Here is a 23,652-nt window from a genome sequence, read left to right on the forward strand (position 1 = left end):
GAGCCAACAATTGACGCGCCAACCAACATCAATTTAGTCCACGTGGTTGCAATTCAACAAGATCTGGTTCTAAGCACCTCCCAGGCCTGTCGTGATGCGGCTGGCACCCTCGGGTAGCTTGACGCGGAACATGATGCCTGGCTTGACGCGCTTTTCCGTGCCGTTGTTCCACTGCATCTGCCGAGGGAGTTGATTACAGTTGCCATACAGATAGCCATCGTCTGCAACAACCACGCCTGTGAGGAAGAGTGTCCATCCAAGTCAGATTGAGTGGCCGACTCTGAGAAGAGACTGTTGCAACCCACTATCGATCCAGTAGAGCCGAGGGTCCCTCACGAAGGGCTCAATCTTGCTCGTGTTGGGATTAAAGGCAAAGATGGCGTTTTGCTCAGGTGCCAAGAGATAGATGCGACCGTCAGACGAGCTGTCGAACCCATTCGTCTGGCTGCCTTTCTGCCCCAAGTTTTGGACGGCAAACGAGGCCTTGAGTTCGGCATCATGACCGTCCGTCCCGTTTGGGCCATTGTCTGCGAGAAGAACAGAGGTCGGGACACGATAGAGGTACTGCGACACCAGAGGCGAGTAGTAGGCGTATTCGCCATCTGGCGACAGGGCCAAACCGTCGAAACCCTCTTTGTTGCTATATTCTGACTGGCCCTTGATTGTCTGTCACGAAGAAAAAGACGGAATCAGAGAGTGAGCCTCATCGGCTCTCTTTTGGCCACTTACTATGTAGGTAGGGATGCCGGCATATGATGCTCGATTGTTGTAGGTGTCTGATCGTTTCATGTCAGCGGCAATGGAGGGGTAAGTGATGAAGAAAATCAACGTACGAAGCATGGACGGGTGTTGGTCCAATCTCCTCCAGCTCTTGCCTGTGCCAAGGTCAAGCACGATAAAGGCATTTCTTCCTTCGTTGCTCGAGTCGACAATGTATGCGACGCCTTGACCGCTAGCCGTGATGTTGTGCCGGAGGTCGAAACGAACATCATTGATTGATGAGTCTGGAAAATGGACGTCGCCAGGAAAAGTGTAGGTGCGCTCAATCGTCCCGTTTTCGCGGTTCATAAGCACCAGCTTGGGGCCGCCTACGACGGCATACGCCATCGTGGAAGCACCATTATCAGACGTGACAGTGGGACGACCCGTGTCGAGGACCCAAAGGCGACCGTTGGGATCGGTATAGAGGGCCTGCACACTGATGAAGTGGTCGGTCGAGTTGGTGGCCATCGAATACCCGGTCAGCGAAGACAGATTCTCGTCCAGCAGACCGCCAGGAGGCGTGTTGATCTCCTGGTTGGGCCATGGCTCTTCGGCGGTGAGATTGGTGATCTTGCCCAATGTGTACTTGTACGGCCCACGGGTGTAGCAAGCGTACAGGGCCTTGCTGTCGCCTGTGGGAAATGCGGCCAGGCCGATTGGCCACTGGTCGTAGTAGTAATGCATAATCTCGACCTGGGGTCCGTAGGTGCCATTGTCTTGGAAGAGGTGTGGCTGCTGGAAGCCCTCGATGCTCCCGCCTGTCACATCCTCAGGACCCAGCACTGTGGGAGGAGAAGGGTACGAACTGTTGCTCTGCGCACAGCCTAGCGCCACGAAGGCAGCAACGACAACTGCCACTGACGAGAACATTGCGTTGGCGATGGGGATGATGATGATGGTATGTATTCAGCAACTCGCCCTGCTCCACCTCTGAGCAAGGCTCTCCACTCGCACTGACGAACGTTTGCACCCCTTCGGCATCGATGGACCACTTTAATTGGCATTCCTTAATATTTCACTCGAGGTGGAGGCGTAGAGCGTCTTCTCTTCCACAGGCCGCTCTTTCAGATCCGCGTTCCGAGAAGCGCTTAGCTAGTCGGGTCCGGGTGCGGCACTGTAGGCACACCGAGACGAAACAGAAGGCTGCACTACATCAACGGCTATCTTGTCACAGCCATGTCACTGAAAGGAAAGACAGCCTTCATGTGGGTGCACATCGAGTGAAAGAGACTTGTGTGAAGACCAATGCTGACTTTCCTCTGGGTGCAGCACGGGCGCCAGCCGAGGCATCGGTCTTGAGATCGGCAAGGCTCTTGCCAGACGAGGGGCCAACGTCGCGGTGGCTGCCAAGTCGGCGGAGCCGCACCCCAAGCTGCCGGGCACGATCCACACTGCAGTGGAGGAGATCAATGCGTTGGGAGACAGCAGCCGGACGGGCGCCAAGGGCCTGGCCATCCAGCTCGACGTCAGAGATGAAAAGGCAGTGCAGGATGCCATCGATAAAACACGGGGCACGTTTGGCAACCTCGACATCGTCGTGAATAATGTGAGTGTAACTGCATAGTACATGATCAAACAACTCTTACCCAAGTCACGACAACTGATGTGCTCATTCCTCACAGGCCTCTGCCATTAATATGAAACCTACCGTTGAGGCGTCGACAAAGAGCTACGACTTGATGGTGAGCCGCAAGGATCATACTTTGGGAGCTGCCCGATGAGCTTACACGTTTCTACTCTGTCCCGCAGAACAACATCAACGCCCGCGGGACCTGGCTTGTCTCGCGATTTGCCCTTCCCCACCTGCTTGAGTCCGCATCGGCTGCGCGAAACCCGCACATCCTCACGCTGTCGCCCCCGCTCGGCTACTCGATGTTCTCGACCTCCCCGCTCTTGGGCGCCTGGCCGGACCAGTTTGCCCAGACGGCGAGCGCCTACACGGTGGCCAAATTCGGCATGAGCCTGGCCACCTTTGCCCTGGCGGGCGAGACAAAGGGCAGAGTAGGCTGCAATGCCCTCTGGCCATACACGCTCATCGGCACGAGCGCCATGAAGGTCGTGAGCCGCAATGCAGAGACAGAAGAGAAGCGCTGGAGAAGTCCCGAGATTGTCAGCGAGGCGGCCATTCGCATGCTCGAGGAAGACGGAAGCAAGTTTACGTGAGTCTGCGCCCCTTTCTCTCCCAGTACACCACACACCCACACATGCTCACTTTTGCACTTCTCCCTCTCTCGCTCCTTCGCAGGGCCCAATGGATCCTCGATGAGGTGTACCTTCGCAGGCAGCATGGCTTCAGCGACCGGGACATCGCGGCCTTTTCTCTTGGCGGCGAGGACACGCCCCTCGACTCACTGGCAGAAGACCTGTACATCTCGCAGGAGATGCGTGATGATATAAAGAAGGCGAGGGCCGGCGACGCCGCGTAGAGCGGGCGGGTGCACAATGAGATTGCGATCCAGCAAAGACATGATATTCACGCGAGCGGAGGAGAGAGAGAAAGAGAGACAATTCTTGATGATACACAGAGAAGGAGAGTGCAGAGGCAGATGAGAGGAAAAAGTCGTGGCAGAGAGTAGTAGTACAGCGAGTTCAAGATCAAGGCGAAGAAGCAGGGGAATTTGAAGAAGAACGTAGAAAAGCCAGAGTGGATCGGGTCAGAAGAACGAGCTTAGGTACTCCTCTTGGGAGATGGCACCGGCGTGGAACTTGGCGGTCGGAGACTCTGGCTCTTCGTTGGCAGCCAGGAAGGCGTCAAAGTGAGGAGAAGAAACAGGCGCACTTCGCTCCGCCGCTGCAAAAATTCTCTCGTGTTCTTTGGCGTACACGCTTGCGGCTGCAGGCACTGGCTTTCGTCTGGTGTAGCTGAGTGTGTCTCCAGGCGTCTGAGGGGCCTCTTCAGCGTCTTGATCGTCGTAAAAGTCGTCGTCGAGCAGCCTCGAGAAGGGATTCTTGGGCGAGAGAGGGGTGCGCGGCGTCGAGGGATCCAGCGGCGGCGTGCGGCTAGCCAAGAAGGCCTGTGGGGATGCAGGAGGCGAGATAGGCGAGGCAGCGTCAAACAGTTGGTAGAGGAACGGATTCGTGTTCTTTCGCCGGATGACTGGCATCGTCTGGCTCTTGGCTGATGTGCCCTTTCCATCCTGAACGGCTGCTGGGACGGAAGCGTCACTGAAAGACGTGAGGCCAGTGACGGGACCCGTGGCTGGCGTGGCGCCGAACGTTACAGAGGCAGAAGGTGCAGTTGGAGCAGCCAGCGGCGTGGAGGCTAGCGTCTTGAGGGCGCTCAAGCTGCCCTTGCGCGTCCTGCCAGCAGAGGCAGTTGGCTTCGGCGCGGCAGCCTTGGCAGAAGGAACAGCCTCCTCATCAGGCAGAGGGATCCAAGCGTCCGCTGGTGAAGAGCGCGCCGCATTTAGCGGCGAGTCGGGAGCCGTCGACGCCATGACGGCCTGTCCAGAGGGTCCGGTGGCACCCGTCGCAATGACAGCGCGAATAACGTTGCTGAAGGAAGGAGATTGTGCGAGCGCGGGCCTCGACTCTTGTTCGCCTACATCCTTCTCATCGTGGCCAACGATGGACTGCAGGGCGTTCAAAGCACTCTCGCTAGCGGAGCGAGTGATGCTCGTTATCGAGGGCGGAGAGGCCCCGACGGGAAGCCTACGGGCAGCAGAAGCAGCACCGGCGTCGTAGTTGCGACGAGCATGAGGCAGCAGGTCCTTATCGTGGTCTTCGATTTGGGGCAACCGTCGAGTCGGCACCGAAGGAGGGGGAACATCACCGTCAGCGTTGAGGGGCGAGAAGTGGGCCCTGTAGTCGTCTGCTGGCTGTTCATGGCTCGGGTCAATGGAGGAAGGAGAAAGACCGAGGACGTCTGCGGCGGACGAGGAATGCTTCATCGCAGGTCTCTCCTGCTCCCGGGCCGATGCCGTTGGTGGAAGCACCGGTTTGTTCGTAGCTTGCGAGAGGGCATCTGACGTCGATTGGGAACGGTGCGGACGCCTGGAAGGTTTTGGCTTCCTCGGCGGGTTGATGTGCGACGGGAACAGGGCATGATGCTGCCAAGGAAATGACGGTGACAGAGTTAGCCAACACGACCGTGCTGAAGATTGCATGCATCGGACTTACCGAGCGAAGACCCTTTTCGTCGCCATAGGTGCTCTTGCAACCGCGGCAGGTGAGTGCACGCTCGCGCAGCTCACGCTCGCGTTCCTCTTGCAGCACCTCGGGCGGCAGGGTGGCGCCCGTGATCTGGTCGAGGAGGACCTCGGTCTTTTTGACCAGCTGCGTGAATGGCCGGTTAAAAATAGCATGGCGGACCGGCGACGTCGCGATTGCCGTGTCGTACTCGCGCAGCTTCGCTTTAAGCAAAGAAGGCATCTTTCTCGTCGTCCGAGCTCTACAGGATGAGCTGATAGGGAACACCTGGTCAAAGGGGGACGGGCGGAAGGAAGGGTAGGGGAAGGGGGGGGAGCTCAAAGGCTGGCAAGAGCCGAAAATAAATGGGGACTTTCCTCCTTCATCGTCTTCGCACTCCGATCCCGAGATTGGCCTCCCCGAATTTGTCCAGGGTCAAAGGGACTTTTAACATCAGCACAGATGCCTGTACGACTCTGTCACAATTGTCCAATCGCGAATTGCATAGTTCCACATACTCTGTGCGAAGGCCGTTCTGTATTCTTGGGCCAACGTGGGGTGGGGTGTCCCGTCGTAGGTAAGAAGTCCGGGCCCTTTGGACAAAATAAAAAAGAGGAAGCGAACGGTGGCTGACAAGCTGCAAGTGCACCACAAGCAGCGGGCAGACGGGAAAAAGATAGCAAGCTTGCGTTGACGTTCGGCATTTTAGCCTGCAACTCGCGTATTGCCCGTTTGCAAAAAATTGAACAAGAGCTAGGGTAGTTGGGGCCAGATGGGGGGGGAAAAAAGGGTCTCGATTATCTCGAGATCGGACAAAATAGCTCGACGCTAAAGGGAAAGGCGAGGCGACTTTTGGACCACGCGAGCGATCGAAGCGGCTGCTACTTGGCCTACTGCTCACAGCCATGCAGCGGCCTGCCGTTCCTCTCAGCCCAGCTCACACGAAAAAGCAAAGGGCATGCATTTCGTCTTCAGATGCAAATGTCGCCCAGGCAACGGCGTCCAGGAGGAAAAGAATGCCCGTAGCAGCCGCGTTGATCCAGAAGCCGAGGCTGCGCGAAAAGAAGCGTTAGCTGCAAGCGCGGAGAGGATTCCGAGTCCCGGAAAGTCGGTCTTCCTGCAACGACACATTTAGTCCTCCTCCTTCGAGCAAGCGCTTCAATGATCCGGCTCGTCGCAGGGTGGATTGTGTGGCTATGGCTGCTGCCGCTGCGCCTAGTCTTGCGAGTCACACAGGCGCTCTTGGGGAAAGAAGGAGAAGGAAGCCGGAAGAAGAATGAGAGCTATGCGCACATGGACCATCTCGCCCTCAATGCCGAACGACCTCGTACGAGCTGGCTCAATATGGGTGACTGGGAGGTGAGATTTACATCTGCATTGGAACATGCTTCTTCGTTTTGCTGACAGCACGGTCTCCGCTACGATCAGAACACGACGCATTTCCCTACTGCTTGCGAGAATCTGGCAGTCCGGCTGTATGAAGCAAGTGGGCTAAAGGAAGGCGCTTCCATCCTCGATGTGGGCCACGGCTCGGGCGACTCGTTGGCGCTTCTGCAGAGACGGTACGGGCCACGCAGCTTGCAAGGTGTCACATCGATGCCCTTGCACGCCCGGCTGGCCCAGCAGCGCATTGACAAGGAGACAGGCGAGACGAAGACTAAGATCGAGTGCGACGACGCAGTAGCCTTCGTCAGGAGGCTCTCTGCGCTGGAAGCAACGCGACCTCGATTCGATCGAATCTTTGCCCTCGACTGCGCTTACCACTTCGCCACTCGCCAGCGCTTTCTGGCTGCCTCGAGACGGCTCCTCGCGGACTCGGGACGCCTGGCCCTCGTTGACCTCGTGGCTGCCTACCCGTATCCGAGCAGCAAGGACAAGGACCACTACTCGTTTACAGCTTCCCCCTCGTTACCTGCACCTGCATCGTCGCCCTCGTTGCTGACACACCTGCGCCACCACCTGACGCTGCGCATGGCCGGCGTGCCCGCGCAAAACATCGTCGACGTCTCGACGTATGCGTCGCAGCTGCGCCAGGCCGGTTACACGGGCGACGTCCGCATCGTCGACATTTCCCACGTCGTCTTTCCCGGCTTCTCGGAGTTCCTCTCTGGGCTCGGCATGGGCGAGGAGCGGGCCTGGAGAGGCGGAGGGCCCCTCCAGCTCTGGGGACTCCGCCAGTTTGGCGACGTCGTCAAGCGCTGGAGCAAGGGTGGCGATGGCTCCACGATCAGATGCGTCCTCGTCGTCGCTTGTGCTTCATGACAGTTGTCTTGAAATCGCATTCATGTCATGAGATTCGTTGCATGCTGCACAAATGATAGAAGAGGGTGTCACGCTATGCTAAGAGTACAGTCACATCAGGAGGGCAGCTGAGCCAATACCATTACTGCTGCTGCCTTGCCTCTCGGGTTCTCTTTTTGTACTCCTCAGGCGTCTCTACGTGTTTCTGGCTCCACATCCCGAGCCGCTTTCGCTTGGCTCTTTCCTGGGCCCGCCGGAGCCGCGCCTCGCCCGAGAGAGGCAGGAGCGTGTCCCAGATCGACGTCTTTGCCGTCGCCGCGGCACCGGTGGCTTTTGCCTTGGCCTTGCCTGTGGACGACATGTCTCCATGGCTGGCTGTTGTACTACTGCTGCTGCCGTCGACGAGCCTGCGCACGAGCTTGGCGAGCGGGCCCGCGGTGCCGTACGCAGCGCCGGCCTGGCTGTAGACGCTGGCGAGGCCCTTTTTGACGAGGTACAGGCTCACGTTTGTGCGGCCCAGGACATAGGGCCAACGCAGCACATAGGGCGTCGCGACCAGGCGGCCGTACTGGTCTACATGCGCCACCTCGCACCACACGGTGCGGCCCAGCACGAGGCGCCGGAGCTCGTCGTGGGCCTCCTTGGAAAAGGGCTGGGCGACATTGCCAAAGTGCGCTGCCTCGGGTGCGTCGGCGCCGGCGAGACGGATGCTGATTGTCTCGTCGCTGTGCAGCTGCCTGCCCTTGCGCGTGGCTTTGCTCCCTGACGAGGAGGAAGAGGAAGAAGATGAAGAAGAAGAAGAGGACGACGATGAAGGGACCGGGTAGAGGATGTCGCGGAGGAGCACGGGCCCAGGCGTGTGGTAGAGCCGGAAGCCGTCGGCGTCACCGACGCTTGTGCATCGGCCAACGAGCGTGCGGCGCCAGCGCAGCGTCGTGGGCGTCAGGTGGGCCGCCGTGGGGATCCGGCGGAGGTAGCGCCAGTAGATTCCGTACGAGGCGCCGCCGCAGACGAGCGTGGACAGGGCCACGAGGGCAGGCGAGGCGAGGATCGTCGACGAGAGCGACTTGGCCTCTTCCTTGACCTCGTTCAAGGCGGCCTGGGCAGTCATTGCCCCTTCCCTCGTCTCAATCAGCCCGCGGGACTGGTCGTGTGTTTGTGGAGTGCAAAGTGAAAGAGAGCAACACGCTAGCAGCTGCTGCTTTTCGGAGACTTCAATTCTATGCGCGCCTCTTCTTCGTAGTCTGCATCGTCTTCTACATCAAAGACTAAGGAAGTCCACAACAGAGATGCACAGCCAGCCAAGCCACGCCAGGCCACGGGAGGGAGTTTAAGAGTAGATTCGACCCAAGAGACACAGCGATATATTACAGAATGCGGTGAAGAGAAGGGGTGTGTGTGCAGAGCGGTCACGGCAGCGGCTCGGCCGAAGAGCTGAGTCTGAGCAGGAGCATTCAGAAATGGTCAACATATGAGAGGCAGAGAAGCGCAGAGCGCCAAGTGGACAAGACTGAGCTGCACACACCTGTTGAGCTGGAGGTAGGCGTCGGTGCCGTAGCCCTCCATGGAAATGAGCTTGAGGTCGCCGCCAAAGTATCTTGCGTACTGTAGAAGGGTGGTATGGAACTTAGCAATGAGATAGCAAAAGAGACGAAGAGAGTTGGCTACTCACCAGCCTCGCCAGCGGCAGACCGTACCCAAAGCCAGCCATGGGTGCCTTGAAGTCCGATGCCTGGAAGTCTGGGTCGAGGTCCTCGGACTGGGCGGTGGTGTACATGTAGGTCCACACGAGGGGCATCTCGCTGCGGGGAATGCCGCCGCCCTCGTCGGAGATCTTGATGGTGATGTCCTCCTGGCCCTCAACGACGATGACCTTGATCGCCGGGTAGTTGTCCTCGTTCTCCTCGCCGTAGCGCTCCACGACGGCTCTGAGCGAATTCTTGAGGAGCTCAAACATCATGTGCTGTTGGAGGAAAAGACGTCAGCTTGACCAATTGGCAGCCCCGAGCGAGCGGCAGGCGATGAGAGAGAGGTACTCACGTTGAGATGGCTGGGGACGTACATGAACGTCAGGTGCTCCGGGCAGATGAGCTGGACAGGAGGGCCCTTGAAGAGGCCGTAGTGCTCCTCGCACACGAAGCGTGCGTTTTCGATGGCCTCGTGTGCCATGGCACCCACGTTTGTGTTTGTGCAGATGATGCCCACGTAGTTTTCCGGCTCCTGGCCATCGGACCCAGACCCTGCTGCCGCCCCTGCACTTCCCGACTCGCCCACACGGAGCGGCTCGCCGTCGAGCGTCGTGGCCGTCGAGGGCGATGTCCTTGCTAGGGCAATATGCTGGCCAATGAGGATGCGAATACCGATGCGCGACATGTAGAAGCGGTCGAGGAAGCGCTGCACGTCTGCCTGGATGTTTTCACCCCGTCTCGCGCGCTTGTACTCGAGCACGCCCTGGGCGACTGTCGTGACGACGGCGTCGTGGCGCTTCTTGATCTTCTCTAGACACCGGGTGAAGCTCTCGTTGTAGTCGTGGATCTCGGGCGGCCAGTTCTTGATGCCCCGGTGGTCGGTGTAGTATCTGGCTTGGCGGTCAGCACGAGTCTCCTCCCTATGCACCTTGTATCGCTGAGACACCCACCTATGTTCAAGCGGCACTCGCTTCTTGGATGCTCCGTTGCCATTAATGCCATCACCACTGCTACTGCCATTTCCGTTTCCATTGCCATTGGCGCCATCGCTTGCGCCGGCTATCGCCAGTGCTCGCCGCTTCATCTTGTCTGCGCTTGACAAGGCTGCCGCAGCGTTGCCTTCCTCCATCGTGGCTGCCTCCTCGCTCAGCGTTGGGTTCGGCGTGGAGCTCGAGAGGCCAGCGGCATTCTGCGACACTGATGCAGCCAGCTGCTTCTGGATCGACTCGGGCAACTTGGGCTTGGGAAACTGCACCAGTTCCTTTGGAAGTGGTGATCATGTAAGTTGAGGAAGCACGAGCGAGGGAGGTGGGAACAAAAAGGAAAGGGCACGGACGCACCTCAAACGACTGTGCGTACCAATTCTTGACGCGCACGATGCTCGGCATCTCGTTGAGCCCGTTTGGCAGCTCGTCGAGCTCCTTGACGCGGTGGGCCAGGCGGACGGGAAGCTCCTCGGCGAGAAAGTTGCCGGCCTGGAGGATGGTGCCTGGGCTGGGGATCCGTCCAAACTGCACCATCTGGCGCAGCGAGATGCCCGTCTGAGGAAACGAGGCAAAGTGGTGGAGCTGCGACCATGTCTTTGGCGAGATGGTGTATGCGGCCGACCTTGTGGGTGAGTGGGGATGGGCAGTATGTCAGCTAGAGAGTCGCATGTCTGAGTCATGGATGGTAGGCACGCTCTGTCACTCACATTATGGCAAAGCGTGGGGCTGTCGGCTCCCCAGGCTGCTAGTAGAGAGAGGAGGGGGGGAAGAGAAGACGAGACGAAAGGATAATCGAGGGAGGAGGGGTTTACAAGTGAGGATGGGAAGAATAACGAGGGAGTCAGAGCATCTAGCAGCAGTCTAGCCTCTAGCCTGCGTCTCTCCACCAACCGGCGTGAAAAAAATCGCGGGGCCGGAAGACAAGTCGAACACGCCTCAGGCGACAGGGCACACGCAGGCAAAACACACAACCCTAATTGAGAGAGAGAGAGAATGGAATATATGGGGGGAAAGGGCAGCCTCGGCAATTCTCGGGCCCGCCTTATTTGCTTCAACCCACACCAGGTGTGGGCATCCACGACCCGATTGTTGCTGTCCTGCTCCCACTCGACGATGCTACCGGGAGGGGCGATCAATGGCATGGAGCTGGTTCCGGGCTGTCCGTTTGGCAAACAAGAATCGCTGGTCCAGGCCAGGAGCACCGCCGTGCCGTCGCGATCCTCTCTCGCAATTTCTCTCCCGGCCCGATCACTGACATCTCTTCTGTTGCTCACCCTTCTCTCTCTCTCTTTCCTCTCCTGCCCTTGAGACCCCGTTGTCGAAAGGGGCAGGCAGGCCGCGCACGACTCACTGAGAGCGCAATCTGAGGTCCAATCATTCCAGCGCCGCTGCTGCTTTTACGCCGCCCGTCTTTCTCTTTCCTTTTGGACCCTCGCCCGCTTTTCTTTTCCTTTTCTTTTTCCTTCTCTCTCCTTTGGTGAAATTGCAATAATGGCGGGCAGAGTCAAAGTAGAGAGGGGATCGGTGGGCGACCAGGCGTCCTTCCTCCCGTGCTGGTGCATGCGCCACTGCTTGACCTGCCCACTGCATGATCCCGTCCGGCGAATCCTTAAGACGAAGAATGGCGCGGACACAGAGGGCAAAGAGGGACGTGGTGCTACGGTGTGCAAAGGTGCGCGCCGACAACGGCTTCCTCAAGCAGTCGGTCAACGCCGCCGAGTGGAACAGCCTGCTGACATGGGCGCGAAGGGGCGCAGGACCACAGTGGGACTCTTCGACGGCCATGTGAGCAAAAAACAATAGGGAAAGCTAGGCTTAAGAGGAGGAGGTAACTGACACAGCCGTTGTCCAGGTGGCACGTCCGAACAGGCTCAGAGGCCTACTTCGGTAATGGCGCAGACCCCAAGCAGGCGTCGCGAGTGCACCATGTCCTCGACGAGAGGTCGATTGCCCTATTCACCGCGTCGATGGTGGCCCATAACCCGCATCATCCACCACCGTCAGGCACTGCCATGAGCTTTTCTGGTGTTCAGCAGCCCAGGCGCACATTGGTGCATGAGCAGCCACAGGATCAGCACGTCAGCGTCCGTCTCTACGAGCAGGAGCAGGAGCTGCAGCAACAGCAGCAGCAACAGCACATGTTGCACCTCCAGCAGCAGCAGCAGCAGCAGCAGCAACAGCAATACGAACACCAGCAGCATCAGCTCCGATTGCTGCATCATCAACAGCAGCAGCAGCATCATTATCAGCAGCAGTCACAGCGTCCACAGCAGCAGCTCCAGCTTCAGCAGCAAGCAATCAACGTCGAGCAGAGAGAGATTTACGGATACGCTCACGGTGTGCCGCTGTATCGAGAAAGGAGTGTGACGACGCCTCACAGCGGCGGTGTCGGCAACAAAGCTCGTACCTCGATGATGACACCTGGACAGTACGCCGATCAAGCTCATGGCTTTTACCCAGCTCTCGACCCACCGCATCAGCCGCATCAGCACCAGCAGCAGACGGGTCCTGGCTTTGTCTACCTGCAGCAGCCCAGTTCCGGTCTATCTTCCGCCGATCTCGATGCACTGCAAGCTTCGAGGCTGCACCAGCAGTTCTTTGTCCAGCATCAGCATCAGCAGATCGAGGTCGAAGAGCAGCAGCGAACTCTTCATTTTCATCAGCCGAACATGGCATACAGCTCGCAGATCCTCCAGCTGCCATCGGTATCACCCACAGACACATCATCGCTGAATCTTTTCGAAGCGCCCTTTCCGACTTCTGCCTCGTTGCCGCCACCAATACAGCAGCCACTACCACCACCACCTCCGCCACCTGCTTCCACCTCTGCTGCGGCAGCAACTCTGCTTTCTCAACAGCAGCAGCAGCAGCAGCAGCAGCAGCAGGAAGCACCCGCCCAAGGAAAAAGGCGATACCCTGTTTCTGCCTTTCATCGACAAGGTCGTCCGATGCACCAGGTGGAGCAGCATGTATACCCACAACAGCAACAGCCGTCGCCATCGCAGCAGCAGCAGCCAGAGAAGTACGACGGCTTCCTTCGCCAACTGCCCCGAGCTCGCCTCAGCCGGAAACCGCTGATTCACCACCCGGCAGACGAAGGAGCCTCTGAGCGACAAAAGCAGCAATCACCGCCCCAGCAGCCGCAGTCACAGCCGCAGCGCAAACGGCCACGCTCCAAGGCAGGCCAGCAGCAGCAGCAGCAGCAGTCACCCTTGCTCCCAGCCCTGGCTTCCTCCTCGCCTATAGCGCAAGCAGCGCGAGAAGGCTCGCTGGCGCACTTAGAAGACAACCAGGGTGGCGCAGCAGTGGGCGCTTCGCAGCATCACCACCAGCATGACCACTTCGAACATCGTCTGTCACCGCACCAGCCGCTCGATGCGTCCCTGCTCCCAGAACCATCTTCGCCGCTGAGTCGAGGCGAGCAGCAGCAACAAGAGCTGCCTGTCATCTGGACGCAGCAGGCCATGGTGTCCACGGGAGACGCGACTGAAGAAGGTGCTGGACACGCTGAAGAGAGAAGCGCACCACTCTTGGGAGCAACACGACGGGAACAAGCACCAGCGGTCCCTACGACAGAGAAAGGCAAAGAAGCGAGTGGAAATCAAGACCTGCCATTCCCACCACTGGACGACGATGAGGAGGAGAACGAGGAGAAGAAAGAGAACTTGGATGTGTGGGGAACTTGGTGATACCGAAACTGGGGAAAAGGGTGTGGATTGGGGGAGAGTGGTGTGAAGTGGCTCAACACTGGGGACGTGGAAGATTTTCCACATACGAGATGGCTCTGCCATCGTTCATTTCTGTACCTAGAGGGTTACCTGCTCAATAGACTGTCAGACAATACTGTTGTCATGAGGGGTGCGTGCTCGTAATTGAACCAGCCTTACCCTCGGGCTGAAGAGGCTGTCGGTGCCCGTGTAGAGGAGTGAGTCGGCAACGAATGCACCGACAAGGCCGCCGGGAATCGTTGAAAGCCAGATGCCCCAGAGCCAATAGGCGCTATTGTGCTAATTTATTGCCATCTTTGTCAGTCTCCTTCTGTATTCCTTCTGCGAATACACTAGACGAGTCTCACACTCCAGAGCTCGGATCCATAGCCGAGGAACGACAGAGCGATGCGCGGGCCGAGATCGCGAGCTTTCGACGATGACGACGAGGTTGTCAGCTTTCCTTTTTTGGAGAAGAGGGAGAAGCGAAAACTCACCTGGGTTGATGGCAAAGCCCGTCTGAGCACCGAGGGACACAGCGATGCCAGCGACGAGGAGGAAGAGGGCAAAGGGCAGGTTGCTGCCCGGGTTGAGGTTGCTGTCGGTAAAGACAAAGATGAAGCCGACGAGCGTTGCTGTGCCCAGGAACTCATCGAACCAGGCCGTGAAGCTCGAGACGGAAGGATGAGGGATGCTGATAAAATTGCCAGCGGCCGAATGCTTGCCGACCGCAGACCATGCTGTCTTGGCGAGGAGAGCGCCGCCACTGCCGCTACTGCTGCCCTCTTGGTGGTCGGCGAGGGCACTGATGGCTTGCGAGTAGTTGAGGTGGACGAGCAGTGCCGCGAGCATGCAGCCGATCGTCTGAGCGATGATGTAGCGAGGGACCTTGGACCAGGGCTTGTTTGCATGCCCATTCCAGTCAGCAGCTAGAAGTTTTTGACTCATTCGGCCGTTGCAAATGTACTCACAAAGCCGCGAAAGACGGCCATGGCAATGGTGACGCTGTCGAGAGACACAAAGGTCATCAGTGAACAGGCAGAAAGCCGTAAATTGCAACTTGCAGCATACGCACGCTGGGTTGATATGACCTCCAGAAATGCCGCCGGCAATGTAGGCGCCTAAACTCACACCCACTGCCCAACCCTTTTCCTAGCTTTCAGCTAGATGCTCTCTTGCAACTAAAGGCATGCCGCACTCACCAAGACGTTTACGATATACTGTGGGCCGGTGTAAGCAAGCTCAGTCGGAATTCATAGACAACCCTGGCTTGTCCGCAAGATACTCACGCCACCAGCTGAAGGGTAAAGTTGCACCTGGCACTGAGAGCCAGCGCCAAAGAGAATGATGGTAAAGGCGCCGAGAGCTTCTGCCACCTCTTCGCTCATGATACGGCGCGGACGAGAAGAGATCGGAGAGGTTCCAGCTCCGTCGTTTGTGTGAGGCAGGCCTTGGGAAGACATGCTGATGTTGATCTTCGGAGTGGCTCTTTCTAGAACTTACCTCTGGTGACAGACTTTCTGTTTGAAAAGCAAGAAGTGGTTCAGATGAGGGTTGCTTGCGCACAACTCGCAAGTGAGCGAGGCCCCTCTTCTTATACGGCACGGAGTGAATTGAGCTATGACGTGTGTCGGAGCACAACTCATCAGTGCAAGGCCCAATGGCGGGTGAGCGGCTTTGTCCTTTATGCCAGTATTGAGACACAGCTGGCTTGAGCAGGCTCGTGCGAGAGCGTGCTCGATGCTCAATGCTGCAACAGGCAAGCGCAGCGGCGGCCTTTTTTAGTCCACCAGAGGCATGCAGGGCGCCGCTCCAAGGCTTGTGTCCCGCGGCAAATTGAGGACGAGACAGCCACGGACTCGAGCTCAGGCCTACTTCCTTCGGACGCTCGTTGTCCCTGTTCCATTCACGGCACTCGAGCATGCTTAGCCCACTTTTCCTTCTCTTCTCTATCCTTACGGTCACCTTTCGTCTCGGCCAGTGAGTCCTGGACGAGCTCAATCAGCTTTCAGCTATGGGTCACGTGACTTCTCCCTTGGATCTGTGGCCCTGTGCGTGTGCCGACTCACCCCGGACCCTTTCCCCCACTCTCCAACAAAGCTCCCCATCGTCACCTGACGTTGGACCGACGATTTGTTACGTCCCTTTGACCCTCTTACATCCCCCACGTTTCGACCCTCCGCTACCATGTCAGCAGAGCGCAGACTAAGCTCCATCCAAGGACACATGGAGGGCTCAGGCGCAGGTAAGTACTTATCAGTCTCAGTGTTCGATGACTAAATGACTCACCTTCGAGGATGTGTACAGCCGAAGTCTGGAAGCAGGTGCCGCAAGCACCCCCGGATGCGTGAGCATTTTTTCCCCTGCCATAGCTGGTGAACCGACAACACATTCTGACACTACCGTCTTGACCTTTCAACAGTATCTTCAAGCTTACAGCTGCTTTCAAGGCTGATACATACTCGAAAAAGGTCAACCTCGGCGTGGGAGCATACAGGGACAACAATGGCAAGCCATGGGTTCTCCCTTCCGTCAAGATGGTGAGTAAATGCAAGCGTAGAGGACGGAATTCAGTCTGATTTTTTTTTCAAAACAGGCCCAATCGGCTCTCATTGCTGATGAGACTGTGGACCACGAATATCTCAACATCACCGGCCTGCCCGAATTCACTACTGCAGCGGCACAATTGATCATCGGTAAGGGCAACCCTGCCTTGGCCGAGGGCCGCGTCGCTTCAGTCCAGACCATCAGCGGAACCGGAGCAAATCACCTGGGTGCCGTCTTCCTGAGCAAGTTTTACGACTATGCGACTCTCGGCGGTGGAAAGAGGCAGATCTTTATCAGCAATCCCACCTGGGCCAACCACAAGGCCATTTTCAACAGCTGTGGCATCACTCCCGTCGACTACCCATGGGTGAGCCAACAGGCTGCTCCTCGACGAGATCGTTTCACCGGAGCTAACACAGTCTTTTGTCCTCAGTACGACGCTAAGACGGTGGGCCTTGACTTCGATGGCCTCACGTCGACGCTCAAGTCGGCGCCCAACGGCTCCGTTTTCTTGCTTCATGCCTGTGCCCACAACCCAACAGGTGTCGACCCAACTAAGGAGCAGTGGCACGCCATCGCAGACCTGTTCCAGTCCAAGGGCCACTTTGCCTTCTTCGACTGCGCCTACCAGGGCTTCGCCTCGGGCAACCTCGACGAGGACGCCTACTCTGTGCGGCACTTCATCGAGCGCCGCTCCATCCCCGTCCTCATCTGCCAGAGCTTTGCCAAGAATGCCGGTTTGTATGGCGAGCGAGTCGGAGCGCTCCACATCGTCAGCGCGACCAAGGAGCAGAACAATGCCGTGCTGAGCCAGCTCAGCGTCATTCAAAGAAGCGAGATCAGCAACCCACCCGCATTCGGTGCAAGGGTCGTGACGATGATCCTCAACGACGAAAAGCTCTGGGCCCAATGGCAAAAGGATGTCAGGGAAATGGCTGACCGAATCATTGACATGCGCAAGCGGCTCCACCACCTTCTGACCAATCAATTCAAGACGCCAGCTCCTGGTGGCGACTGGGACCATATTCTCAAGCAAATCGGGGTTCGTCTTCTGGAGTGCCGTGGCTTGCTACCGTGAGAGCTGACGTGCTTCCTTTCGCTTCTACAGATGTTCTCGTTCCTCGGTCTTAGCGAGAAGCAGTGCGCAAAGATCGTCAACGACGGACACATCTACATGACGAGCAACTCGCGCATTTCCATGGCCGGTCTCAATACGAGCAAGTGCGTACATACCGCCTATCTTCCCACTCTGAGCATGAGCCTGACAGCGTGCTGACACATCCTCTGATTGTTCTCAACAACAGCGTTGAATACGTCGCCAGCTGGATAGACAAGGCCTCGCGCGAGGCGTAAAAAGCTTGCGCTGCTAGACTCTCCCCTGTATCTGTCAATCATCTTTGTGACTACGCATGATCGCAGCCCTCTTCCGCAGATCACAATTTCGCCTTCAGTGTTTGGAGGGACAATGAAGCCTCTTCTGCGTGCCTATTGCACTCTATTGTGCCACAGCCCTTGCCCGGGTTTGCTGCATGCGGTCGCTCGGAGCCTTCGGCGAGAAATAGCACGGTCAGCGGCCAGGGCGGAAAGACCTGAGAACAAGAAGGAGTTGTGTCACACAAATAGGAGCTTGAGATGAGGTCAGACGAAGACTGAGGCCGCGATGCAAATCTGTTATAAGCTCCATGTATTATTAACGAGGGGTCGATAGGTACAGTTGTGCTGAAAGGGCTTCGGTCCACAAACTTGGACAAAAAGAGACTTGGGGGCTGTGAGCCATACAGCAAGCTTCGTCTACACTTTGACTGTCGCGGAGGAGCAACTCAGGTATTCTGACGCCGTTCGATCTTTTCTACGGCGCCTGCTCGAGTCGCCTTTGCGCTGTGGCTCTTGACCGCCTCGTCGGCGAGCTGCTGTGCCTCTCTTGTTTCCTCATCGTCAGGATCTTCCTCATCAGTCGAGACATTGGCGGAAAGGCTCTCATCGGCCTCGTGGTAATCTTCGCCGTCGCCTTCGTCATTGTCTCTGCCCTCCGCTGCTGTCGCTGTTATCGAAGTTGACAGGCTGGAGAGCAGGCTGCTGGGATTCCAGACGGACGGCGAGGTCCGCTGTGAGACCTTGCTGGCTTTCGAGATGCCGAGGTCCTCTGCAAACTTCGCTCTCTCCTCTCGTCCTCGCTCATCGTCGTCATTCGCCTTGTTGCCCTCGCCCTCCTCATCTGAGTCAAAGCCGAGGACGTCGCGTCTACGCTTGTCCTGCATGCCTCGCAGCGATGCATTGCCGAGGAACGCGCCCGTCGACAGGCGTCGCTGCATGCTTGACCTGGGCGTTCTGGCGCCCTCCTCCTCGTGTTCATTGCCGAGGTGGTAGGAGTCGTGCTGCGGGCCCTCGGTGTGGTCATGCTGGTGATGATCCTGCTTGGCGAGGGCCTGGACGGGACTTTGAGCCCGCTTGGGCGTCTTGGTCGCCTCCTCCTCTTCTTCTTCTTCTTCTTCTTCTTCTCCTTCTCCTTTTTCCTCCTCCCCGCCTTCTCCATGCGACTCTGGCAGCGGCGTAGGGGGTACACTGGCACTACGCTTGCCATCTTCACCAACAACGCCGCCGTTGCCACTGCTCGCCGAGCTGCCCCGTCGCATCCGTCTCCAAACCTTTGTGGCGCTCTTTTTCAGCTCCTCGCCAATGTCGATGACATCGTCGGGCCGCTGGGCGCCCGGCATGTACCACATCTGCGTGTGGTGGGGCTGGTCCTGCTCCCTCCCTCGCTGCTGCGGCTGTCTCTGGTAGCTGCTTTGTGGGTGCGACGGCGGCAGCGCGTACTGCTGCCTGCCGGCCCCCTGGGAGTGTAAGAGCTGAGATCGAGCGGCGACACCAATGGTGATGGAATTGGCACGCTTCAGTCGACCAGACGTGGGCAGGGGAGCAAATCGGATGCTACAGACGCCCGTGCCATTGGTGCCCAACGACGACGAGGACCCCGAGGGCGATGTCTCGCTTGCTGACCGATCTGGTCGCGCCGCCCTCTCCCAGGCGTCCCCGATGCTAGTGCTGCTGGTACTGCCGGTGGTGCTGCCGCTGCTGCTGCCCTGTCTTTGCTCCACCTCCTCCTGTTGCGAAGAAGAGGGCGACGAAGAGAAGGAGTCGGAGCCTCCAGCGCTCGACGAGGCTGCGCTCAATCGTCTGGCATTCATACCCCCGGCATCCGGCACTTCGAGCGAGGTTTGGCTGCCAGATGTTGCCGAACTCGTCGGTGAGAGAATGATGCCATCGCCAGCCGTCGCCTTGTCACCCCTGGGGTCGACCTCGAGGACCTCGGCGCCCTCGTGGGCGTTGGGTAGCGGCCTGGTGCGCTCAAACGTCTTTCCCAGCGGCTTGCCATCCGTCTTGATCTGTCGGCCAGCCTGCTGCGTCAAAAAGGCCGATTTGAAGAAGCTTCCAATTGACGACGATTGCGATGCCTCGCCGCCGGGCCCGGATGCGCCCATGACGCCCTTTGTCTTTTTGCCGTTGCGCGAGGGCGCTTCATGCGCATTGTCGAGGATCCCTCCGCCGACCTTGGATGGTGAGACGGAACGATTGGTCGAGCCGACAGACGACTCTGGGCCTGGCGAGAGCGCCTGCTGCGACTGTTGCTGCGTGGCTACGCTCATTGCTGCTCTTCTCACGGTCTGTGAAGTGGCGTCGGTGGGTGGGTACGTGCGTGCAGCTTCGGGGGATAGATAGCCCTCGTCGACAAGGGTCGTCACTTAACGCCGCGAGGCTGCCCCTTCCCTTGCTCTTCTTATTCAGCCGGCGGGCTGCCTTTTTTCTATCGGTGGTAATGGGACAAGAAATCCTCGAAGTCGATGAGAGAAGCAATTGTAGAGCGAGGAGGAGGAGAAGGAGATGCGGATATGGTCCCGCGGTCACCCCCAGTGCGGAGTAACTTAAATCGAGGGAGTCGACGCAAATGATTGGCCTGGCCCAGCCACCGAAAGTTGGAATCGAAATTTACTTAATTTCGGTTGGTTGGGTACTTGGGCCAACGTGACCCCCTGTACTGTATACCAGGTATGCGACTGCAGTCGCTCTCGTACGGCGCCGTCCGTCTCAATCAGGTGTTGTCAGTGGAGGTTGTCGAATGCCGTTGCCGTGTCCGGAGACAATCAGGACCACTAGCTAGCTAGTACTAGCTGTAAATCGTGAGCTGAGTGGAGTAGCAAGCATGCCGGGTCTGCCTGGCTGTGCGCGCCCCGGACTTTATCGCTAATTGCGTCACTGCTCCTCCTTGCGGGGAAGGGCTCAGGGCGGCTACAACCCACGCTAATTAATGAAAATAAAAAAAAGGGCTTAGAATCGTGTCGGAGCGTACGCGATAAGTGCAATCAATCTCCCGTGACGACGATGGCAGCCGGAAGGGCGACGACCTGAGGTCATGCGGCGAAAACCTCGACAAAGTACTGGTAAAGAGATCGACGCCCTAAGCCTTCTTTTCGATGAAATAAAAACAACTCGATTCTCATTCCCACATGGTATCGCTATCACGACTGCCTCTTGTATGGACATCGGGTGGCAATCGGTACTATGAACTACACATCCCTATACTCTTTCTAGAAATTAACAGCAAGAAGATGAGGAAGGACAAGCGGCAGCATTAGCCGGACTTGGAGGCAGCTGCCCTTTCGACGTCCTCTCGCCACTCTGCATTCTTCTGCTGGTGGCCGGCAACGGTGCCGTTGGGGCTCGACGAGCCGTGTGCGCCCACGTCGGCCACCTCCAGGTTGTTTGGGTCAAACTCATCGCGGCCGTGAATGTAGACCAGGGGGACGACGAGGAGCGCGGCGCCCACAACGTTGCCCAGGAAGGATGCAACGATCGATGTGCCAATGTAGCGTCCAACGCTGAAATCGGCCATGTCCGTCATGAGGCCCTCGGGAAGGAGGAACTGCGGAGATGATATAGACGAGTCAGTCACAGTATCGATGGCGCAGAAGTATTGTCGAAAGGAGGAAGGAGCTCACCATGTTGGCAACAACGTGGTCGTAGCCCGCAGCAACGAAGAAGAAGATGGGCAGGTAGGAGGCAAAGATCTTGGACACGACGTCCTTGGCAAGGCTGGCCATGAAGACGGCGGCAACGACTGCGTAGTTACAGCCGATTCCACGCAAGAAGATCTCGTGGAACGCCGCCTCGGCTTTCATGTCGGCTGCCATTGCTGCGCTCTTGCTGATTGCTGGGGTGTAGATGCCACCATAGTGGACGACGATGCCGCTGTGGTGAAGGATGTGAGTATGAAGATGGACCGTGCAGGGGACATGGAAGTGCAAGACTCACGCATAGAAGAGTGCACCAGAGAGGTTACCAATGAAGACAAGGGTCCAGTCGACAAACCAGGCCCAGAGGGGCACCTTTCGCTTCATTGTCGACATGATCATGATGGCCATCTGACCGGTCACGAGATCGGCCTGGAAGAGAACAATCATGACGAGACCGAGGGGGAAGACGAGACCCTGAAGGATCTTGAGGAGGCCAGGGGCTGAAGAAGAATATCAAGTCAGTTGATCAGTACTGGAGGAGTTCAAGCCCCATGCGACAATGATAATCACCGTTAGTCGTGAACCATGGGTTGGCGGTCATGATCTGCACGAGGGTGCCACCGAAGGACAGGAGGTAGCCTGCCTGGAAGGCCTTGAGATACCTCGAGAGGATGTCCATCTTGTGCTTCTTGGCACCAGCCTCGATCCAGGCCCAGGTGGCCTGCTCGAGGGTGATCATCTGGGGAGACGACATGCTGGGCAGGTGTTATGTTCGTGAGGAGGCGGTGACTGGGAGAGTATCAAAGAGAGGTATCTTGCACAGGGCAAGTTTGAGACGATAATGGAAGTCGAACCTTTATACCCTGTTGTGCAGTACCATGATAGCGGCCTTTGGACTTCCGTCTGACCACCTCTGTTCTACTTCTCTTCTTAGTGTCTTCTCCCTCGGCGACTACTTTCCCACCACGACTCGGCTTAGAATACGACCCCACCTTTGAGAAAGAGCACGGTGCCAGAGGACTCAAAAGCCTTATCTCTTAGGTCGTGGAATCCAATAAAGCTGATATCAACAAGGGGGCAGGGCAGGAGGACTTGAGGCCACTGAAGAACCTGTCTTTAGCTCTATGAATCCCACGGGGTGGGAAGCACCGTATAGATGAAGTAGACGACCCTAACAATGCCGCTAAGTGCCAAGAAAAGATAAGAGTGACACTAGCGATAAAACTTCTTTCAAACTGCACTTGCACGCATCCTCATTGGTTTGAGATCCTTATCGCATTGAACCTCCAGCCTTATACCTCTCCGCTATTCGTCCTGCCCGGCTCTCCTCCCAGAAATATCTCATTATCCCTTTCCTCCCGATAATTGATTGCGACTGACGCTAAGACGAGAATGGTGCGACAGACATGGGTCGACTTTTGTCGGGTGCGGAGCTATACTACTAGCCCCGCCTGACGGCATGATGGAACACCGTCACTCTAGGCACTGCAGCCGCTCTTGTCCGGCGGGTGCCTCGCACGTTAAAATAAACCCTTGCCCTTTCATTCGCCGCTTGCGTTCGTTATCTCGAACTGCGAAGCGGGCTAACATCAGAGCCATCGACGGAGCTGGAATGTCTCTTGTGATGACGCGGCAGAAACAGTGCGCTCTCTTCTTATTCCTTCACATGCTTCGCACGATCCACTCTCTCTTATCGATTCGATGCTTTTTCATTTGGCTGAAGCTCGCGGGAGGACGAGAGTGGAATTGTGCATTGGCCAGAGCATTGACGAACAATTTTGTTGACAGTACGGCTCCGTGCCCGACGCGTGGGCATCCATGACGCTACTTCTTCTCTTCGGCCGACGACGACGGCGGCTCTGCGTCGTCAAAGATTTCGACGGTGTCATAGCCCTTGTCATCGACCCAGTTGACGCCGCGTTGGACCCTGCCTCCCTTCTGGGCGACCATTTCCTCAATCGTCTTTGGCTCCGACGCGTCCTGGGCAAACCAGCCGAGATGATCTGCAATCAGGTGCCGATTCTTGCATCCCGGACACTGTCGAAGGTTCAAGGGTGGACAGACGAGTGAGGTCGGTAAGCAGCCGCTTGTCTCCAAGGGAGCGAGTCTCTTCTTACCTGCACGAGGACGATGCCCTTTTCGTAGCTCCGCTTTGTGAACTGGTGGCTCGATCGCTCGCCGCATCCCTCAACAGTACATGTGAATGTCAGTGCGAGCTTCGGCTCAATCTCGCCTAGCTTTTGTGCCTCCTGCTGCTGCTGTTGCTCTCGTTCTTGTTCTCTCCTCTTGCACGAGGCAGTAAAGAAGCGAGTGCTAGTCGGGATGTGAAGTGGTTGGACAGTCGCTCTCCTCTGCAGAGGCAATGCCCGAGGCAGGCGAGAGGGGCCAGCGACAGAGCCATCGATGACGCACGAGCCCACCGCCCTGAGCAGGCCGCTCTGTATTCTTCTCGCCGACAGTGACGTTGCTGCAGAAGCCATCGGTGCTTGAATCTTGTGTCTTGCGACAGAGCGACTCAAAACGGGAACCCAAGTGGAGACAGAAAAAAAAAGGGAGAGTCACGTGGATTTATCGTCGTCCAACT

At 57.5% G+C, this 23,652-nt stretch overlaps 12 protein-coding genes across 12 annotated transcripts; 4 read left to right on the forward strand and 8 right to left on the reverse strand.

The window, feature by feature from the left end:
• Nucleotides 1-19: 19 nt before the first annotated feature.
• Nucleotides 20-1,748, reverse strand: FA10DRAFT_298920 (hypothetical protein). The gene is made up of 4 exons (XM_025524660.1): nucleotides 834-1,748; nucleotides 730-776; nucleotides 306-666; nucleotides 20-236 (listed from the first exon to the last, which is right to left on the reverse strand). Exons 1-4 carry the CDS (start codon nucleotides 1,630-1,632, stop codon nucleotides 70-72), a joined length of 1,374 nt encoding a protein of 457 aa, XP_025380741.1. The 5' UTR covers nucleotides 1,633-1,748; the 3' UTR covers nucleotides 20-69.
• On the forward strand, nucleotides 1,744-3,576 carry FA10DRAFT_298921 (NAD(P)-binding protein). The gene is made up of 5 exons (XM_025524661.1): nucleotides 1,744-1,967; nucleotides 2,032-2,308; nucleotides 2,385-2,444; nucleotides 2,512-2,921; nucleotides 3,008-3,576. The coding sequence occupies exons 1-5, from the start codon at nucleotides 1,939-1,941 to the stop codon at nucleotides 3,186-3,188; spliced, it is 957 nt and encodes a 318-aa protein (XP_025380742.1). The 5' UTR covers nucleotides 1,744-1,938; the 3' UTR covers nucleotides 3,189-3,576.
• Nucleotides 3,417-5,133, reverse strand: FA10DRAFT_257816 (hypothetical protein; the record flags this gene model as incomplete). Its single annotated transcript, XM_025519873.1, has 2 exons — nucleotides 3,417-4,811; nucleotides 4,882-5,133. 2 exons carry the CDS (start codon nucleotides 5,131-5,133, stop codon nucleotides 3,417-3,419), a joined length of 1,647 nt encoding a protein of 548 aa, XP_025380743.1.
• A 791-nt stretch (nucleotides 5,134-5,924) lies between these two features.
• Nucleotides 5,925-7,213, forward strand: FA10DRAFT_25725 (S-adenosyl-L-methionine-dependent methyltransferase). Its single transcript, XM_025519847.1, has 2 exons — nucleotides 5,925-6,249; nucleotides 6,319-7,213. Exons 1-2 carry the CDS (start codon nucleotides 6,052-6,054, stop codon nucleotides 7,150-7,152), a joined length of 1,032 nt encoding a protein of 343 aa, XP_025380744.1. The 5' UTR covers nucleotides 5,925-6,051; the 3' UTR covers nucleotides 7,153-7,213.
• Nucleotides 7,214-7,273: 60 nt separating this feature from the next.
• Nucleotides 7,274-8,242, reverse strand: FA10DRAFT_226856 (SNase-domain-containing protein; the record flags this gene model as incomplete). Its single annotated transcript, XM_025518701.1, has 3 exons — nucleotides 7,274-7,396; nucleotides 7,535-7,889; nucleotides 7,938-8,242. 3 exons carry the CDS (start codon nucleotides 8,240-8,242, stop codon nucleotides 7,274-7,276), a joined length of 783 nt encoding a protein of 260 aa, XP_025380745.1.
• Nucleotides 8,243-8,540: 298 nt separating this feature from the next.
• FA10DRAFT_225040 (alpha-ketoacid dehydrogenase kinase) lies at nucleotides 8,541-10,420 on the reverse strand (the record flags this gene model as incomplete). Its single annotated transcript, XM_025518633.1, has 7 exons — nucleotides 8,541-8,571; nucleotides 8,657-8,736; nucleotides 8,804-9,094; nucleotides 9,172-9,709; nucleotides 9,770-9,832; nucleotides 9,920-10,080; nucleotides 10,160-10,420. Coding segments are annotated over 7 exons (1,425 nt in total), but the record flags the coding sequence as incomplete, so codon positions are not given.
• Nucleotides 10,421-10,909: 489 nt separating this feature from the next.
• On the forward strand, nucleotides 10,910-13,620 carry FA10DRAFT_277338 (hypothetical protein). The gene is made up of 2 exons (XM_025523372.1): nucleotides 10,910-11,590; nucleotides 11,658-13,620. Exons 1-2 carry the CDS (start codon nucleotides 11,394-11,396, stop codon nucleotides 13,492-13,494), a joined length of 2,034 nt encoding a protein of 677 aa, XP_025380747.1. The 5' UTR covers nucleotides 10,910-11,393; the 3' UTR covers nucleotides 13,495-13,620.
• On the reverse strand, nucleotides 13,411-15,180 carry FA10DRAFT_247816 (aquaporin-like protein). The gene is made up of 8 exons (XM_025519469.1): nucleotides 14,802-15,180; nucleotides 14,715-14,732; nucleotides 14,588-14,658; nucleotides 14,484-14,517; nucleotides 14,010-14,412; nucleotides 13,881-13,942; nucleotides 13,693-13,812; nucleotides 13,411-13,623 (listed from the first exon to the last, which is right to left on the reverse strand). Exons 1-8 carry the CDS (start codon nucleotides 14,973-14,975, stop codon nucleotides 13,612-13,614), a joined length of 894 nt encoding a protein of 297 aa, XP_025380748.1. The 5' UTR covers nucleotides 14,976-15,180; the 3' UTR covers nucleotides 13,411-13,611.
• Nucleotides 15,181-15,589: 409 nt separating this feature from the next.
• FA10DRAFT_264188 (putative aspartate aminotransferase, cytoplasmic) lies at nucleotides 15,590-17,666 on the forward strand. The gene is made up of 7 exons (XM_025520550.1): nucleotides 15,590-15,757; nucleotides 15,820-15,859; nucleotides 15,935-16,052; nucleotides 16,109-16,426; nucleotides 16,493-17,101; nucleotides 17,168-17,280; nucleotides 17,364-17,666. The coding sequence occupies exons 1-7, from the start codon at nucleotides 15,700-15,702 to the stop codon at nucleotides 17,410-17,412; spliced, it is 1,305 nt and encodes a 434-aa protein (XP_025380749.1). The 5' UTR covers nucleotides 15,590-15,699; the 3' UTR covers nucleotides 17,413-17,666.
• Nucleotides 17,667-17,879: 213 nt separating this feature from the next.
• On the reverse strand, nucleotides 17,880-19,703 carry FA10DRAFT_257822 (hypothetical protein; the record flags this gene model as incomplete). The annotated part of the gene is made up of 1 exon (XM_025519874.1): nucleotides 17,880-19,703. One exon carries the CDS (start codon nucleotides 19,701-19,703, stop codon nucleotides 17,880-17,882), a length of 1,824 nt encoding a protein of 607 aa, XP_025380750.1.
• Nucleotides 19,704-20,686: 983 nt separating this feature from the next.
• FA10DRAFT_247820 (Formate/nitrite transporter) lies at nucleotides 20,687-21,879 on the reverse strand (the record flags this gene model as incomplete). The annotated part of the gene is made up of 4 exons (XM_025519470.1): nucleotides 21,639-21,879; nucleotides 21,367-21,568; nucleotides 21,054-21,303; nucleotides 20,687-20,977 (listed from the first exon to the last, which is right to left on the reverse strand). Exons 1-4 carry the CDS (start codon nucleotides 21,820-21,822, stop codon nucleotides 20,687-20,689), a joined length of 927 nt encoding a protein of 308 aa, XP_025380751.1. The 5' UTR covers nucleotides 21,823-21,879.
• Nucleotides 21,880-22,934: 1,055 nt separating this feature from the next.
• Nucleotides 22,935-23,305, reverse strand: FA10DRAFT_223123 (zf-DNL-domain-containing protein; the record flags this gene model as incomplete). Its single annotated transcript, XM_025518571.1, has 2 exons — nucleotides 22,935-23,105; nucleotides 23,186-23,305. Coding segments are annotated over 2 exons (291 nt in total), but the record flags the coding sequence as incomplete, so codon positions are not given.
• Between the last annotated feature and the right edge of the window lie 347 nt (nucleotides 23,306-23,652).

This window comes from Acaromyces ingoldii (genome assembly GCF_003144295.1).
Source record: "Acaromyces ingoldii strain MCA 4198 unplaced genomic scaffold FA10scaffold_1, whole genome shotgun sequence".
NCBI lineage: Eukaryota > Fungi > Basidiomycota > Exobasidiomycetes > Exobasidiales > Cryptobasidiaceae > Acaromyces > Acaromyces ingoldii.